At 36.5% G+C, this 14,935-nt stretch overlaps 1 protein-coding gene across 3 annotated transcripts in view; it reads right to left on the reverse strand.

The window, feature by feature from the left end:
- The window catches only part of LOC105479363 (multiple C2 and transmembrane domain containing 2), a 262,013-nt gene that overhangs the window by 13,026 nt on the left and 234,052 nt on the right, over positions 1–14,935 (reverse strand). For all 3 annotated transcript variants that reach the window (XM_011737316.3, XM_071100616.1, XM_011737317.3), the window contains 2 exons: positions 13,675–13,784; positions 1,423–1,532 (listed from right to left, as the gene is read on the reverse strand). In XM_011737316.3, the coding sequence (XP_011735618.2) occupies positions 1,423–1,532; positions 13,675–13,784 (220 nt within the window). The remainder of the gene's footprint in view (positions 1–1,422; positions 1,533–13,674; positions 13,785–14,935) is intronic.

Below are 14,935 nucleotides of genomic sequence, written 5' to 3' on the forward strand. Positions count from 1 at the left end.
CTCATGAAAACATAATTGAAAAATAAGATACCCAGTTGATGTGAATAACATTCAGTATATAAATTATTCAGGAAAATACTTTTTTAATTTTTTTTTTTTTCAGAATATGACTTCTTAATCAGTGGCCCTGAGGAGCTCTATGTTCTTTCTTAAGGATCAATTTGCTATTATTGTTGCCAAGTAAACAAAAAATACCAATAAGAACTAAGCACAGATTAGACTTTCCTCCAAGAATCAGGATCATCAAGTATTAAAATAGATCCCTGAACAGTTTAGAGAATAATTGGATTATACTCTCTCAAAATCTCTAAATCATTCTACTTCTGTAACTGTATAAGCTATTCTATTTTTTCCATGACTTTTTTCCTATTGCCCAAGTTTGGCTTTTCTTAACAGCAGGATTCTACCTTTGTTGGATGGTCTTTGAAAAAAATCTATATTTAATGGTTTTTAGAACGGTTGTAGCTTTCATCCAGCATTTGCAGGCTCTCAGCTTTTGCTTGAGAATGAATGCATCTCAACACAGTCTCTTCTCTTTGTGATTTCCCCAAACATCTTAACATCTGAAGATCCCTGGAAGTGATGACCATTGAGAACTCAGTGGCAGTCATAGCTAAGTCATGGAAAACCAGGATTGGCAGACCCTTTACGGAGAAGGGCTAACTGCTTCTCCAACATTTAAGTTACTGCAATTCCCTCTCCTTATATCAACTCAGAGCCCACCCAGGAACAGAAACAAATGTTCACCAAGCTGCTTGCATTTTGTCCAGTCGCTAGTTTGAGTATTAAATCAAGTCATGACATTTATTTCCAGTTTGCCAGTTTTGTTTCTACTTTCTTTTTAAAGCAGCTAAACTTTATATCGGCACACCATTTCCCCTGGTAAATAATAACTTCCTCTCTGTTCAGGCACTGGTTAGGTATTCACAGAATGCCCCCTCCCCTCCCCTCCCTCTCCCTGCTTCTGGATTTAAGAATGGGGTTAGGTGAATTTTTTCCTCCAAGAGAGATGAAGTGTCAGAAGCAACCTGGTAGTGGTCAGATCCACTTTTATATAATATAAAGGGCATGATGCAGGTGTTTGCTCGCTATTTGAACAGTGTTTCCTTAAAGTTACCTGAGCACAGCAATATATTATTCAAGAGGATTTATGATTAGGAAAGCCCAAAGGGAAATGGCATGTACAATCACATTTTTATTTGATTGCAATTATGCAAGAGGCCTATAAATATCTACGCTGATCATTCAAGCAACTGGCCTTTTCAGGGAGGTCCTGGTAGTTTTTGTTCCCTAAATGCTTTCCTTAATCTCATGTTTAATTGCCAACAAGAGCACATTTAAAGTTAATAGTCGTACTTTAAAAATGAGTAATTGGTTCTTACCTGGAATTGATTGCTAGCAAAAGGACCATGCCAAACTTACCCCAGATTAAAATGATGTACCGCAGTGGAATGAAATACAAAATGATGGTGGCTGCTGCCAGAATCAAACAGGCCAGAGATGAAAGGAAGGGGACCGTCCAGTTAAATGTGCTGTAGACAAACCACATAAATATGATTTCCTCTGATGTTCGACAACTGCCACTGAGTCAACTTGTCATGTTTATTTCATGTTCATAGTTATAGAAGTCTACTGGAAAAATTTTGTTACAAACCTCGAGATGAGAGTCTGCCAAAATGATTGGGTACCAGAAAGACATTCTTAAAGAGACAGTCACAAACCAATTGCCATTCAATTTGTCAGAATATTGGTGACTTTATCTCCCTGGAACCTTTAGTTCCTGAGAAGACCTTTGGCTCTCAAAAGTGATTAAAAACTGCAGTGTTACCAGGATGGCTCTGCATGGAGATCTTCAAAACTAAGGATTAGGTCACTTCTAAGTCAATAACTGTCTCAATAAACACAGGATTACTAGTAATTATGGTAACCTTTCCTTTACCAGAAAAGAGAGGATTTTTTTTTCTTTTTTTTTTTCTGTCTTTTTTGAGACAGGATCTTGCTCTGTTATCCAGGCTGTAGTGCAATGATGCAGTCATAGCTCACTGCAGCCTCGACCTCCCAGCCTCAAACGATCCTCCTGCTTTAGCCTCCTTAGTAGCTGGGACTATAGGCAAGAGACACCACAGTGAGCTAATTTTAATTTTGAAAATTTTTGTAGAGCTCTGGCCTCCCTATGTCACCCCAGGCTAGTCTCCAACTCCTGAGGTCAAGCAATCCTCCTGCCTTGACCTCCCAAAGTGCTGGGATTATAGGTGTGAGCCACTGTGCCCCATGGGGAGGATATTATCACATGCCATTGGTGCTTTTGTGTTTACTAATAACTTATATTTGGAATTTCCAGGCTTGTTTACACCAGAAATCTAACAGTGCCTTGAAATAAATGGGGAAGCATTTGACTCTATAAATTATCACACCACCATTGATAGATACTGTAGGTGATTACACTATGTATTATTTTCACAGAGCTCCTGGCTCCTTTTGTTTTATCTATTGCCTGCTTTGACTGGCATGGAAATGGAGATCTACAAGATGGGACATGGACTTGGATATATTGTAGATGTTCACGTGCACTCCTAGAGATCGAAAGCCCTACTGAGGTACCTAGAGTATTTCTTCTTAATGGTCTTCATCTTCACATACAGATTTAAGCGTAGAGCCTCTTTGCCTTGTGCTAGGAATACAGAATGGTAAAATGTTTTTTATGGGAGGCGGGTGAGAATGGAGGTGGATTTTAGAGGGAATAGCACAAAGTTATTAAGCATTTTCTATGTGCCAGGCGTTGTGCTAACATTGTTCACATATTTAGAGTGTAACGTTGTCACTGCCCCATTTTATAGATGAGCAAATTAAGGCTGACAGAGATTGTCTAACTTGTCCAAATAATCACAATTCTATCAACAGTATAGGAGAACTACAGTAATCTCATCCTCTGGTTAAGACTGAGGCTGGGTGTAGTGGCTCATGTCTGTAATCCCAGCACTATGGGAGGACGAAGTGGGCAGATCACTTGAGGTCAGGAGTTCAAGGCCAGCCTGGTCAACATGGTGAAATCTCATCTCTACTCAAATATAAAAATCAGCTGGGCGTGGTGGTATGCCCTGTAATCTCAGCTACTTGAGAGGCTGAGGCAGAAGAATCACTTGAACCCGGGAAGCGGAGGTTGCAGTGAACCGAGATTGCATCATTGCACTCCAGCCTGGGCAACAAAGCAAGACTCCCTCTCAAAAACAAACAAAAGACTGAGTGTTATTGTTTTTAATCTTTGCCTATTATGATGTAAAATATTATATATATATATGTCTTTAATTTTTCAATTCTTTAAATTATAAGCAAATTTGAATACCATTTAATATGTCCATGGGTCATTTTAATTTCTCTATGATTTCTAATCTTTTTTTTTTTTTTTGGCCTGGGGCTATTATTTAGGAAAGTGCTTCAGAAAATTGATTCATAAGCAAAAACTGACTTGGGTTCAAGTTCAAGCTTTAGCTCAAGTTAAGTAACTCCCAGGCATTGAATCAGTCTGAACCATAATTTCGTCTGTAAAACTGGAATAATAATACCTATATCATAGATTCTGCTAGAATTAAAAAGAACTTGCAGAATAGTTAGCTCAGTGTCTGGCACATTGTAAAAACTCAAAAAGAGTTACTATTTGCTAGTTTTCTCCTGAGCTGTTTTGCTTAACTTTTTCCTCAGTGATTTCCAATATCAGTTTGGATAGTAGAAAACTCAGACATTTGTCATGTTTGTTATATATAACATTTTTTCAGTTTTTTCCTTTATTTTGTTTATAATTAACATAAAAATTATAAACTTTCACATGAACAAATCTATCAGTTTTTCCTTGTCAATGTCTAGATTTGGCCAGGCTTACCAAAGCCCTCCCTGATCCAGTGATGTGACTCCACCAACTGATCAATCACTATATTTCCCCCTTCTTTATTATGCGATCTTTGTTATTCTGAACTTCTACATTTGCATAGGTCCATTCCCGACTTCTCTACTCCAGAGTAGAACTTGTATCAGAACTTTTTGGAGGGCAATTTTACAATATGTGTTGAAATGCTATCTGAACTCCACAACGGATCCAGTTCAGCATGGCAAGAAATTTAACTTGCAGCTTTCCTTGCCCGAAGGCACAGGGGCAGTACATAAATGTCTTCTCCAGGCTGGTTGGTAGTATTTAAATAAACTCAGCAAAATAAATATTGAAAAATATCGAAATGAAGAAAAATTAATGAGATTTATACTCTGCAATACTATGCAGCTTAAAAAAAAGATGAGAATACACTAAAAACACTCACACTATCCCCCCCACCCTGTGGGCTCAAAGCTACATACAGTAAAAAACTAAACTGTAGAAATAATGTACATATATACAATAAGAAAAGACTTTATATTTCATTGGTTGTATTTGATTATTTTTATAATTGATATATTTATAATAAAAGTAAGTAACAACTGTATCAGGTACAACAAATAACTAAAATAAATAAGGAAAAAGAAATTTGTCCCCTTTCCAACTTTTTTAAAGTGGAGACACAGTGGATGACAGATCCTGGACATAAATCCATAGCTAGCTGGCAACAAAACCCACTCTTTTTTTACCCCAGAAGATTACTTATTAACTTTGTAGCCTATAATGTAAAAACAATTCCTGTGCAACTTTTTGTTAGCTGTGTGGCCTTAAGTAATTTACTCCACCTCTCTGTGCTTTTGTTTTCCCATCTGTAAAATGGGAATAATAACTGCATCTACTTTATAGAGCTGCTGAGGGGATTCCATAATTTTATACATATAAATTATTTATAAAAATATATGGCACATAGTCATTATTTAATAAGTGTTAGCTACCCTCATTTTTCTCATTGTTATTGCCCAAAACACACAATACAGAAAGAAAGTTTTTGATATCAGGTAGAGTTGTGAAAATAATAGCTACAAACACGAATAAAATTACTTTTTAAAAACGAATATACTTTATCATTCCTTTTCTAGCAATACCATTCCACTTTGAAGAGAAAGTAAAATACTAATCAACAGAAAAAAAAAGCCATTATTAGGTTGACATGAAAATAGAAATAGAGTATAAAAATAAAATAAATTGGAAGAACTCTTGGAGGGAACTAAGCTCCAATGTCAATTTTCACTCTAATATTTTCTGCCAAATATTGGGATTTTGAGCTTCTTTCTGTTGTCTGCATGGTACAATGGGAGGTTGGGGGCAGAAAAGGAAGCCTAGGAACTCCCCATGGGGAGATTTTAATATGAGACCATCGCATAAAGCTTACATATTCAGGGTAAGAATAAGGAAGGAGGGACATATTGTACCATACAAGAGTGGACATAAATCATGACCTTGGTGCTAAGTGGAGAGATTTATCATCTGAGTTGATGCTACCGGTGTTGTTTGAAAAGCCTCAAGCAAAAGAATTTAAGGAAGGACCTAGATTGGTAGGTCCTGGGATTGGCAGTATCCCAAGGTGACTTAAACAGTACTCCTCTCCAAGGAAATACATCATCAACTATGATGTTTGAGTACTCTCCACATGAAAGTCCAAGGAATATAAGTGTATACTTAAAAATCCAACCACAAAAGGACACATGACACCATGAGTAAGAGCCAACAAAATCTGAAAGATTTCAGATTTTGAAATCTAATCCAATATATTAAATCATAATGTTTAATATGTTAAAAATCATGTAAGAGACACTTGAAGATATAATCCAAAAGAAAATGAAAAAGAAGAGAAATTGATAAAGCAAATAGAATTTTGAAAAATGAAAACTACAATAATTGAAGTTAAAAACCCAATGAATGAATTGGACAGGATTTTAAACTGCAGAGAACTAATACAGTTCATGATTTTCCCAAGAAAGTATTTAGAAGGCATCACAAAGAAGAAAAAGATGGCAGATATCAAAGAGATGTGGAACATAGATTAAGAAGGTTCCTGCACTGACTGGGAAGGCATTAAAAGTGACAATATTGGACTGTGGCAAATAAAGCTGTTAACTCTAAGATGACAACTAAAAGAATAGCAAGAGTATTTCAATTCCTAGCAAGTGGAGGAAAGTTATAGAAGAAATAAAAAGACACAGAACAAACAAGTAAACACTACTATTAATAAATTACAGATTTAAATCTAAATGCAATTGCAAATGTCATTAATTTTGCAGGGATTACATGTACATTGAAATGATAGTGATAGTGAGATACAAGAGAAACATTTGAAACAAAAAGACAGCTTGAAAGAAAAGTACAGAAAAGGAGACAAAAAAGGTGAGACAGCAGTCACCCCTTATCTGCAGTTTGGTTTTCTGTGGTTTCAGTTAGTTGGAGTTCCAAAATATTACATACAATAAGATATCTTAAAAGAGAGGGGAACACCACATTCACATAACTTTTATTACATTATCTTACCATAATTGTTCTATTTCATTATTATTGTTAATCCATTACTGTGCCTAATTTATAAAGTAAACTTTATCATAGGTCATGCACGTATAAGAAAAAGCATAGTATATACAGAGATCAGTACTATCTATGATTTCAGACATCCACTGGGGGTCTGAGAACATATCCCCCCAAGATAATAGGGGACTACTGTATAGCCATACCAATATTGGTCAACAAGGTATTTAGGAAAAAACTGTATTAGCAAGAATAGGTTGCTTCATATTAATGCTCCAATCGACCAAGATAGTGTAATAATTTTAACATCTACAAACCAAATAAGGTAGCTTCAAAATAGAGAAAGCAAAAAATGACAAAATTCAAGGGGGGATTAGACAAATGTACAACAATAGTGAAAAGTTTTAACACATCTAAGTAATTGATAGAACAAGCCAAACAAAAACAAAAATCAGTACAAATGCTGATTAAATATGGCTTGAATATGATGAGCAAATTTAATCTAATGAATATATAGAGAGAACAATGCATCCAATGATCTACTTTTCAAGCTCACATGGAAAATTGACAAAAGTAGTCCATTGCTGGATCAATATTTTCTAACCATAAAGCAATTAAGCTAGAAATCAGAAATGAAAAGATGACTAGAAAATCTCCATATACTTGGGAATTTAGCAATACATATCTTAGCCAAGGAAGAAATAAAAAGAGAAATCAGAAAATAGCTTTAACTAAATTTGAATGATAATGAGAATATTACATGCCAGAATGTTTGGCATGGAGCTAGAGTTGTGTTTAGAGCCTTAAATGTTTATGTTAAGAAAGAAGAAAGATTGAAAATAAGTGATCTAATTATCCATCTTAAAGAGTTAGAAAAATATAAGAGTAGTAATTAATGAAAAAACAAGCAGGAAATAGAGAAGATTAGTAAAGGCAAATGATGTTTATTTCTAAAGACTAATATAATTGATAAATCCCCGTCAAGAAGAAAGAAGATAAAAAACAATATCAAGCATAGAAGAGTAGACAATGCAACAGATCTTACTGACATTAAATAAGAGGATGTTATAAACAACTTTAAATCAACAAGTAGAAAATTTATATGAAAGGGACAAACTCTTTGAAAATTACAATTTACAGAAACAGAGATGAGAAATAATAGAATGGCTGACTATATATATATCTCTCTCCAGAATATTTCATCCAAAATCATCTCCAAAGGAAAACTTCAGGCCTGGATGCTTCAGCAGCTAATTCTATAAATCTTAAAGGAAGTAATATCATACTCCCATAAACTCTTCCAGAAAAAAAGACAGAGAGCCTACCTGACCTTGTATTATGAGTTTAGAATAACCTAGCCACAAGAAAATTTCAAGAACAGAAAATAAGTCAATCTCACTGATGATCATAACTTCGAAAATCCCAAGCAAAAACAAGTAAATAAAATCCAGCCAGATAAAAAGGGACTATATAACAGCAATGCTGGGTTTATTCCAAGAATGTAAGATCGGTTTACCATTTGAAAACCAATCAAAATAATTCACCACATAAAGCAAAATAAAGCAGAAAAATAACATCATTTCAATGAATGCAGGCAAAAATGTTAGGGAAAGAAAAGCTCAACTCATGTTCAAAATAAAAACTCACAGCAAACTAGGAATAAAAAGCGAACTTCTTTTATCTGATAAAGCATATTTACAATAACCTACAGCAAACATCATTCTTGAGGGTGAAATGTTGAAAGCTTTCTTTCTGAGATCCCAAGAGGAAAGAATGCCTCAAAATACCAATTCTAATCCACATTGTATGACAGCTAATAGCCAGTACAGCAAGTCAAGAAAATGAAATGTGTAAGGGATGGAAAAATGAAGAAAAAATTATTCTTACATGATACATTTATCTAAGAAAAAAATCCAGAATAATAATCTTCACATAAAAATAAGATAACTAAGTTTACCACGACTATTAGAAACAAAGCAGAAAAATTAATTTCATGTCTATATGTGAGTAACAGGTAGAAAATGAAATGTGAAAAAAGATGCCATTTAAACTGACACCACACTATCAAGTACTCAGGAATATATTTCACAAAAAAATGTCAGACTTCTATACAGAAAACTCTAAAATAATAATGAGATAAATTAAAGACAATCTAAAGAGATATTACAGTGGGATATAACAAGCTCATCTATTAGAAAACTTAAACATGTATTGGGATATCAATTCTTTCCCAATTAACGCAGTCCTAATAAAGATCCCAACAGTTGTGTGTGTACAAGTGTATTGTGTGTCATGTGCTTTCTAGAAATGGGGTTGGGCGACACACTCACTCTCCCACATAGCCTGTCAGATTTGCCTTCTAAGAGCCAGGTCAGTTGACTAATGCATTTTCCCCTCAGCAACCCACAAGTTTAGATTTCTCAAAAATTTGGCACCTCAGAAGTACAACTTCTGTGTTAAAATGGTTTAGAAGGAGGGCAGGGGACATTCACTGGATTTATTTAAGACACAGAGGAAGAAAGTCAAGTCAGTGGCCAAAAAATAATACTCACAATAGTTAATATTTTTATGTGATTACTACCTGTCATCCACTGGTCTAAACTCTTTATATGTACTAATTCATTTAAATTTTATGAAGCAAAACTCATTATTGTTATTCCCATCCTACAGATGAGGACCCTGAGTCCTAAAAGTTAAATAAGTTGCCTAAGATCATTCACTTCCAGTGACAAAACTGGGATTTGAACTCAGAAAATGGGCTTACGATCCCATCTTCACTGCTTCTGTAGTAGGCACTTTAAAAAAATGTAAGTAAGCCCATGTTATTCATGTGATCTAGCTGAATATTCCTGTTTATAATGTTGAGGATTTAATTCAAAGACACTCAGTAGCAATACCCCTAACACTTAAAACCTTACTAGACTCTTTCCCCGTGTATTATAGAACATCTTCCATAGAAAATCCGAAGTTGAAGAAGCTTGGTAAATCAAAGCTTTCCCATCTCAAGATAAGACACTTTGTAAAACAACATTTTCATAGATTTCCCCAGTTTTCCTGACTTGAGAGTTCCCTAAATCCTCAGAGGTAATCCCTGACTTGGGCCCTTATGAAACAAATGACTTTAACTTCTCAATTAATGAAAAAACTCAAGGAATCCTCTTCATTCATTCAACCACATGGGCTCACTAATATGGAAGAACATCGTTTTCTAAATCCTCAGCCTCCCGAGTTGCTGGGATTACAGGCATGTTGATTTTGTTGAAAATGTTGTTTTACAAAGTGTCTTATTGTGATTATGACCACATCCCAAAATGTGGGTGCAGGTATATTCTCTGAGTCGCCCCCAACTGGCTGCCCCACTGCACTGACCTTGTGTCAATGAGATTATTTCCTTGTTTCCAGGGCTTAGATAAGTGAGGTCCTCTGACTCTTCTTCCCAGGGAAATGAAAACTACTGGTCATATTCTGCTGTAGGTTCTTATTGTGTCCTGTCTTCTACTAAAGTCTTTCCTTCACATATGCATGGTTCTACATTAGCCTGTGATTGCTTTCCTCACACCTGGCCCCCTCCTTGATCTTTCTGTCCTCACTCTTTGTCCCTTTTGATATGTCACTCTTGAATTAAACACAAAATGCATCTGTCTCTCATTCCCCATGGCCCCATCAGGATTCCAGCCCTGTTTAACCTGGATTCCAACCACTTAACTGGAATCAAATCTGGATTCCAACCCCACTTAACCTCAGGATTGCAACCACTTAACTTAACCTGCTTGCCCATCTTCTGCTTAGTATTTTTCACATCATTCCTACCCAGGGAAGTTGTACTTCTTATGAAGGTAGCTTCTAAGTTTTACCCTGGAACATTTGTAGGAATAACTTGCCTATTTTAGGTCTACCTTAATCTCAGTATCTCCTCTGTGGAGATTTCCCTAGCCACTCAAGGATGCAAGGGTTAGAGCCCTCACTCCATAATGATAGAACATATGATACGCTTCACTCTCCTGCACTGCTCTGCCTACTGTCTAGCATAAATGTTGCATGGTTTTTGTTTTTTTGTTTGTTTTTTGAGACAGAGCCCCACTCTGTTGCCCAGGCTGTAGTGTGGTGGTGCCATCTCGGCTCACTGCAACCTCTGCCTCCCAGGTTCAAGTGATTTTCCTGCCTCAGCCTCCTGAGTTGCTGGGATTACAGGCATGTGCCACCATGCCCATCTAATTTTTGTATTTTTAGTAGAGATGGGGTTTCACCATGTTGACCAGGCTGATCTCTAACTCCTGACCTCAGGTGATCTGCCCACCTCAGCCTTCCAAAGTGCTGGAATTACAGATGTGAGCCACCGTGCCCAGCCAAATGCTACATGTTGAGTAAAATATTTTGGCTTCATACATACATTCATTTAAAATTTGTGTAATATTAGGGAAGGTGACTAGAGAAGAGTAGGAAAAAAGGAATACAGTTCATTCCACATAAATGCAACACCATTGGGGTCCCCCCTCATCAGTATCAGGGAAGCCTTGATCTGAGAGTTTTATGTATTTCTATATTTTTGCCAGTTGCCAAGAGTTGAATAAAAGTTTTCCTGGTTCTTAAGCACTGAGTTACAATGGAATTCCAACAGGGTTACACATGACATCCCACTTGAATGCCCAGCAGGGACTTTAAGGTCACTGTAATAATGAATGGCCAAGAATTAATAGGATTTGAGCCTTAGAAAGCCTTCCTGTGTTGCAGCTGGGCAGAACAGTACTCTGTTCATGGGCTGAAGACACATCTCAGACATGGCCACTACAGCTGTGCTGGGCACAGCTGCCCCTCAAAGCACTGGAGGGTTGGGAGCCTGTTTAAATCACTCTGCCCTCTTCTCTCCTCAGACACATTTCCTTTTACATTATCAACTGCACAACAGCCACATTTGTCTTTTAGAGATGTTCGAGAATGGAGACAGTTTTACCAAACAACATGATCTTCCTTCCCGGGTCTTGACCCCACTCTGTGTCCTCTTATCCTCCTTGCTGCCAATACGTCCCTCACTGAACTTTCTTCCATTGACTTTTGCCGTCTCCTCAAGGTCTGCATGACATGCCTCATCTCTAGGCATTGCCAACCGCACCTCCATGGCATGGACACACTAAATCCCTTACATCTCCCTGTATCTCCCACACAGTCTTGAGCTTTGAGCATTGGCACAAGGGCTGTCCACTCCTGAATCCCTCATTCATCAATTCTTTGCCCAGCTATCTCTTCCTATTCTCAGAGATGCTGATAAGTTTCTTCTGCTTCAGAATTGCCCGCGGTCTGTCTTTCTCCTACATCTCTTCCTGGGCTGATCAGATCTCTCCCAGAATTCTCTCTTACCGCTCCCTACTACTAATGCTACTGAATTCTAATTGGCTATTACTCTGTTTCTCCCTCATTGAAATAGAGATTCCTTGAGGATAATGACATTATAGTGTAGTAATGAGGAGGACAGGTTCCAATCCAAGCTACATAGCTACTAGTTGTGTGATCTTGGACTACAAATTTAATCACTCTGTGATTCAGTTTCCTCATCTGTAAAATGAGGATATTAACAACCCTTACTTTATAGGGTTGTTTGAATGATGTAATCCTACTCCTTTAAGTAGCTCTTCAAAGTAGCTAGTCTGTTTAAAGGGCTTAGAAGAGTGCCTGGCTGGCATGCGATAACAGTCGGTGTTGCTATCACTATTGTAATTATGGATGTATTTCTCATTCTTAGACCATGTCAGTGTCTGAAACTCAAAAACTGATAGTTGAGTGAGGAAATGAATAAAGAATTATGATACCCTCCTCATTTTACTATTCATGTTTACTTCCAAATATGTTTATAGTAAACATTTTGAGGGTAAATGCAAGAATCTTTTGCCAATTGATATGAAACCTACAAGAATAAAGCATATAGGCATCATATCTGTGAGCAAAACTTCTGTTGTTTTTTCTTAAGATATTAAGAATGGGTATAACTGTGTAAATTCAATAAAAATTCATCAACTTTGTTTAAAAGTAGTTTATAACTTATTTTTTAAACATACATGTTAACTATGCTTATAATAAATGGGCATTCAAGGGCAATTTCATTGACTGCAACTAAGAACATTAGTATTTACATAAAGTTGCATATTAACTACTTATATTTTCTGATGTTAATATCATTTATGGATTCCTTGCATTTTAATGCATAAGACTTTCACTTGTTTTTTAGCACCACTTTTAATCTGTTTACCCATGCAATTCCAAAACAATTATTCTTTACTTAAAGAAACTAGAATGATCCACGTAGACACGACCAACAAAGTAAGAATTAATCCTTAGAAAGAACATGGTTGATACCATTCTAGATTAAAGGGGGAAGTAAGTTAATAATTCAAATGAAAAAAAATTAAAAACCTTCCATTTATTGGTGCCAAATGAAAACTAAGTAATGCAGAGTTGATAATGTATAAAACAAAACAAAACATATGAATCTACAGTCTAATCTTAACTGGAGTTCCATTAGACAGTTTAGCTATCACATCCTAAGATGGGGGTGGCAAGCTGTGGGTAGACTGTGAATCAAATCCAGCATGTTACCTGTTTTTATAAATAAAGTTTTATTGGAAAGCATATCATACCCATTCATTTACCTATTAACTGTTACTCCTTTTACACTTTAACAACAGAGTTGAGTAGTCAGGACAGAGACCATATGTCCCACAAAGCTGAAAATATTGCCAACTTTCTCTAAAAAAGGCCAGAGAGTAGTATCCTGTCCTAAGACATCCATATATGTGGTGAACTAACTTCACATTTATCCATCTATGATGGTACTAGATATGTATCTTTCTTTGGAGAATTGGAGAGAAAAGTTACTCAAGGCATTTACTAAGTTCCGTGGTTCAGATAGAAAAGGCTCCTTTTTAGCGCATTTGCTTCTCTTTTTATTTCTGAATAGGGTAACATTTTAAATATCTATAAGTTATCACCCAAACTGATATATTTTTGAGTGAAAAGGGACACTGTTAATATTTATGCTGGGGTGACTGGAATAAACTAGGCCTTATGGTCACCCCAGTTGTGAGGCACCACCCAACTGTGAAGTTAAGAAGTCAACCGAAGTCAGACAGGCTAACCCAAGAGTGTTGCTTTAGTTCATGTTTGTATTTTCTGACCTCCCTTTCTCCCACCCCACTGCCATAACCCCGCTGTCATTGTGGATAGCAGGTCTACTTCAAACATCACAACACAAATTTAGAACTTACTTTTTAATCCTTTCTCCAAAAGAAGCTATTTCCTCCAAGATGTTTTGAACAGTTGAAACAATATCCTGAACCATATAGATTCTTTCGATCAACCCCTTTTTCTCCGATTCCTGGAAAACATAAAAGCAAGACTTAACTGTGACTTCATTTTTTAACATGCCGATACAGAAAGTATTATACCATGTTATAATAACAAGCTTTTTACCAATAGAGTGACTACAAGAGATAAATCATTGTTTTACAACTTAAATATGGACTCCCCCGCCCCCAGAAAAATCTGTTCACTCACTCAGATGCTACCACTCCTAATGTGCAAGCCTCAGTTGCTACCTCATTGTCATGAAGTGATGAAGGAAAGCCTCACAGAACCAAGCACTTCACTTTTCTGTGGAGGCTGCTGCATCCCTCACAGAACTCCGCAATCCCGTCAGTCTGGCTAACTCTGACGTCCTCTCTGTCTCCACAGGTTTTCTGCAAGATCACCCTATATTCCTCTCCTATCAGAAATGTTCCTGGCATGTTGGAGACAGAGGTAGTATGATTCCTAGTACTGGAACATCTTAGTCAAACTCTGCTGCATTTTTAAGCATGTTTTAAATATATTGCTAGCCTGATAACATTTCATCCATCCTTTGGCAACCACTTCAGAAACAAAGCAAGCAGCTGTGGACATGCTACAAAGTAATCCTACAGTGTACTACTGGGGCGGCAGCCTACCCAGATTATTCCCTTCCAGGATGATCAGCAATTGATTGTGATCTCCTCATGACATTGGAAGCACATATACACTCATCTTCCTTAATCTCCAATGCTTCATGTGAAATGGAATTCAGCTTTCTAACAATATTATCCTTACTTTGTTTATAGAAAACCTAACATGTGTTTTACCATGCCAGGTAACTAACAGTAATGCAGGTTACTTAGAAATCACTCAAATGTCAGAAGATTCCCTAAAGAGTAGTATTTTTACACTATTTTTAATATTCTGATGCTATGTTCTAGCTCTCCTGTGGACTTTGCTGTAATTGGGATGTAGTCAATGAGCTCTCAACTCCTGTCTCTCTGGGTCATTGTAGCCACTACACCTATTGTATGAAATCTAAAACCTCAAACAGCTCTTACAAAACTTTTTTCCCACATAGAATTTTAGTTGGGTGACAATTGTACTAAACTATGAAGCAAACACTTCTAAATTTAAGAGGACATTCCTATAATACCATCTGTGCTGCAAAAGGAAAAAATAAAATCATTTTCATCTTGT

Source organism: Macaca nemestrina, chromosome 7 (genome assembly GCF_043159975.1).
Source record: "Macaca nemestrina isolate mMacNem1 chromosome 7, mMacNem.hap1, whole genome shotgun sequence".
NCBI lineage: Eukaryota > Metazoa > Chordata > Mammalia > Primates > Cercopithecidae > Macaca > Macaca nemestrina.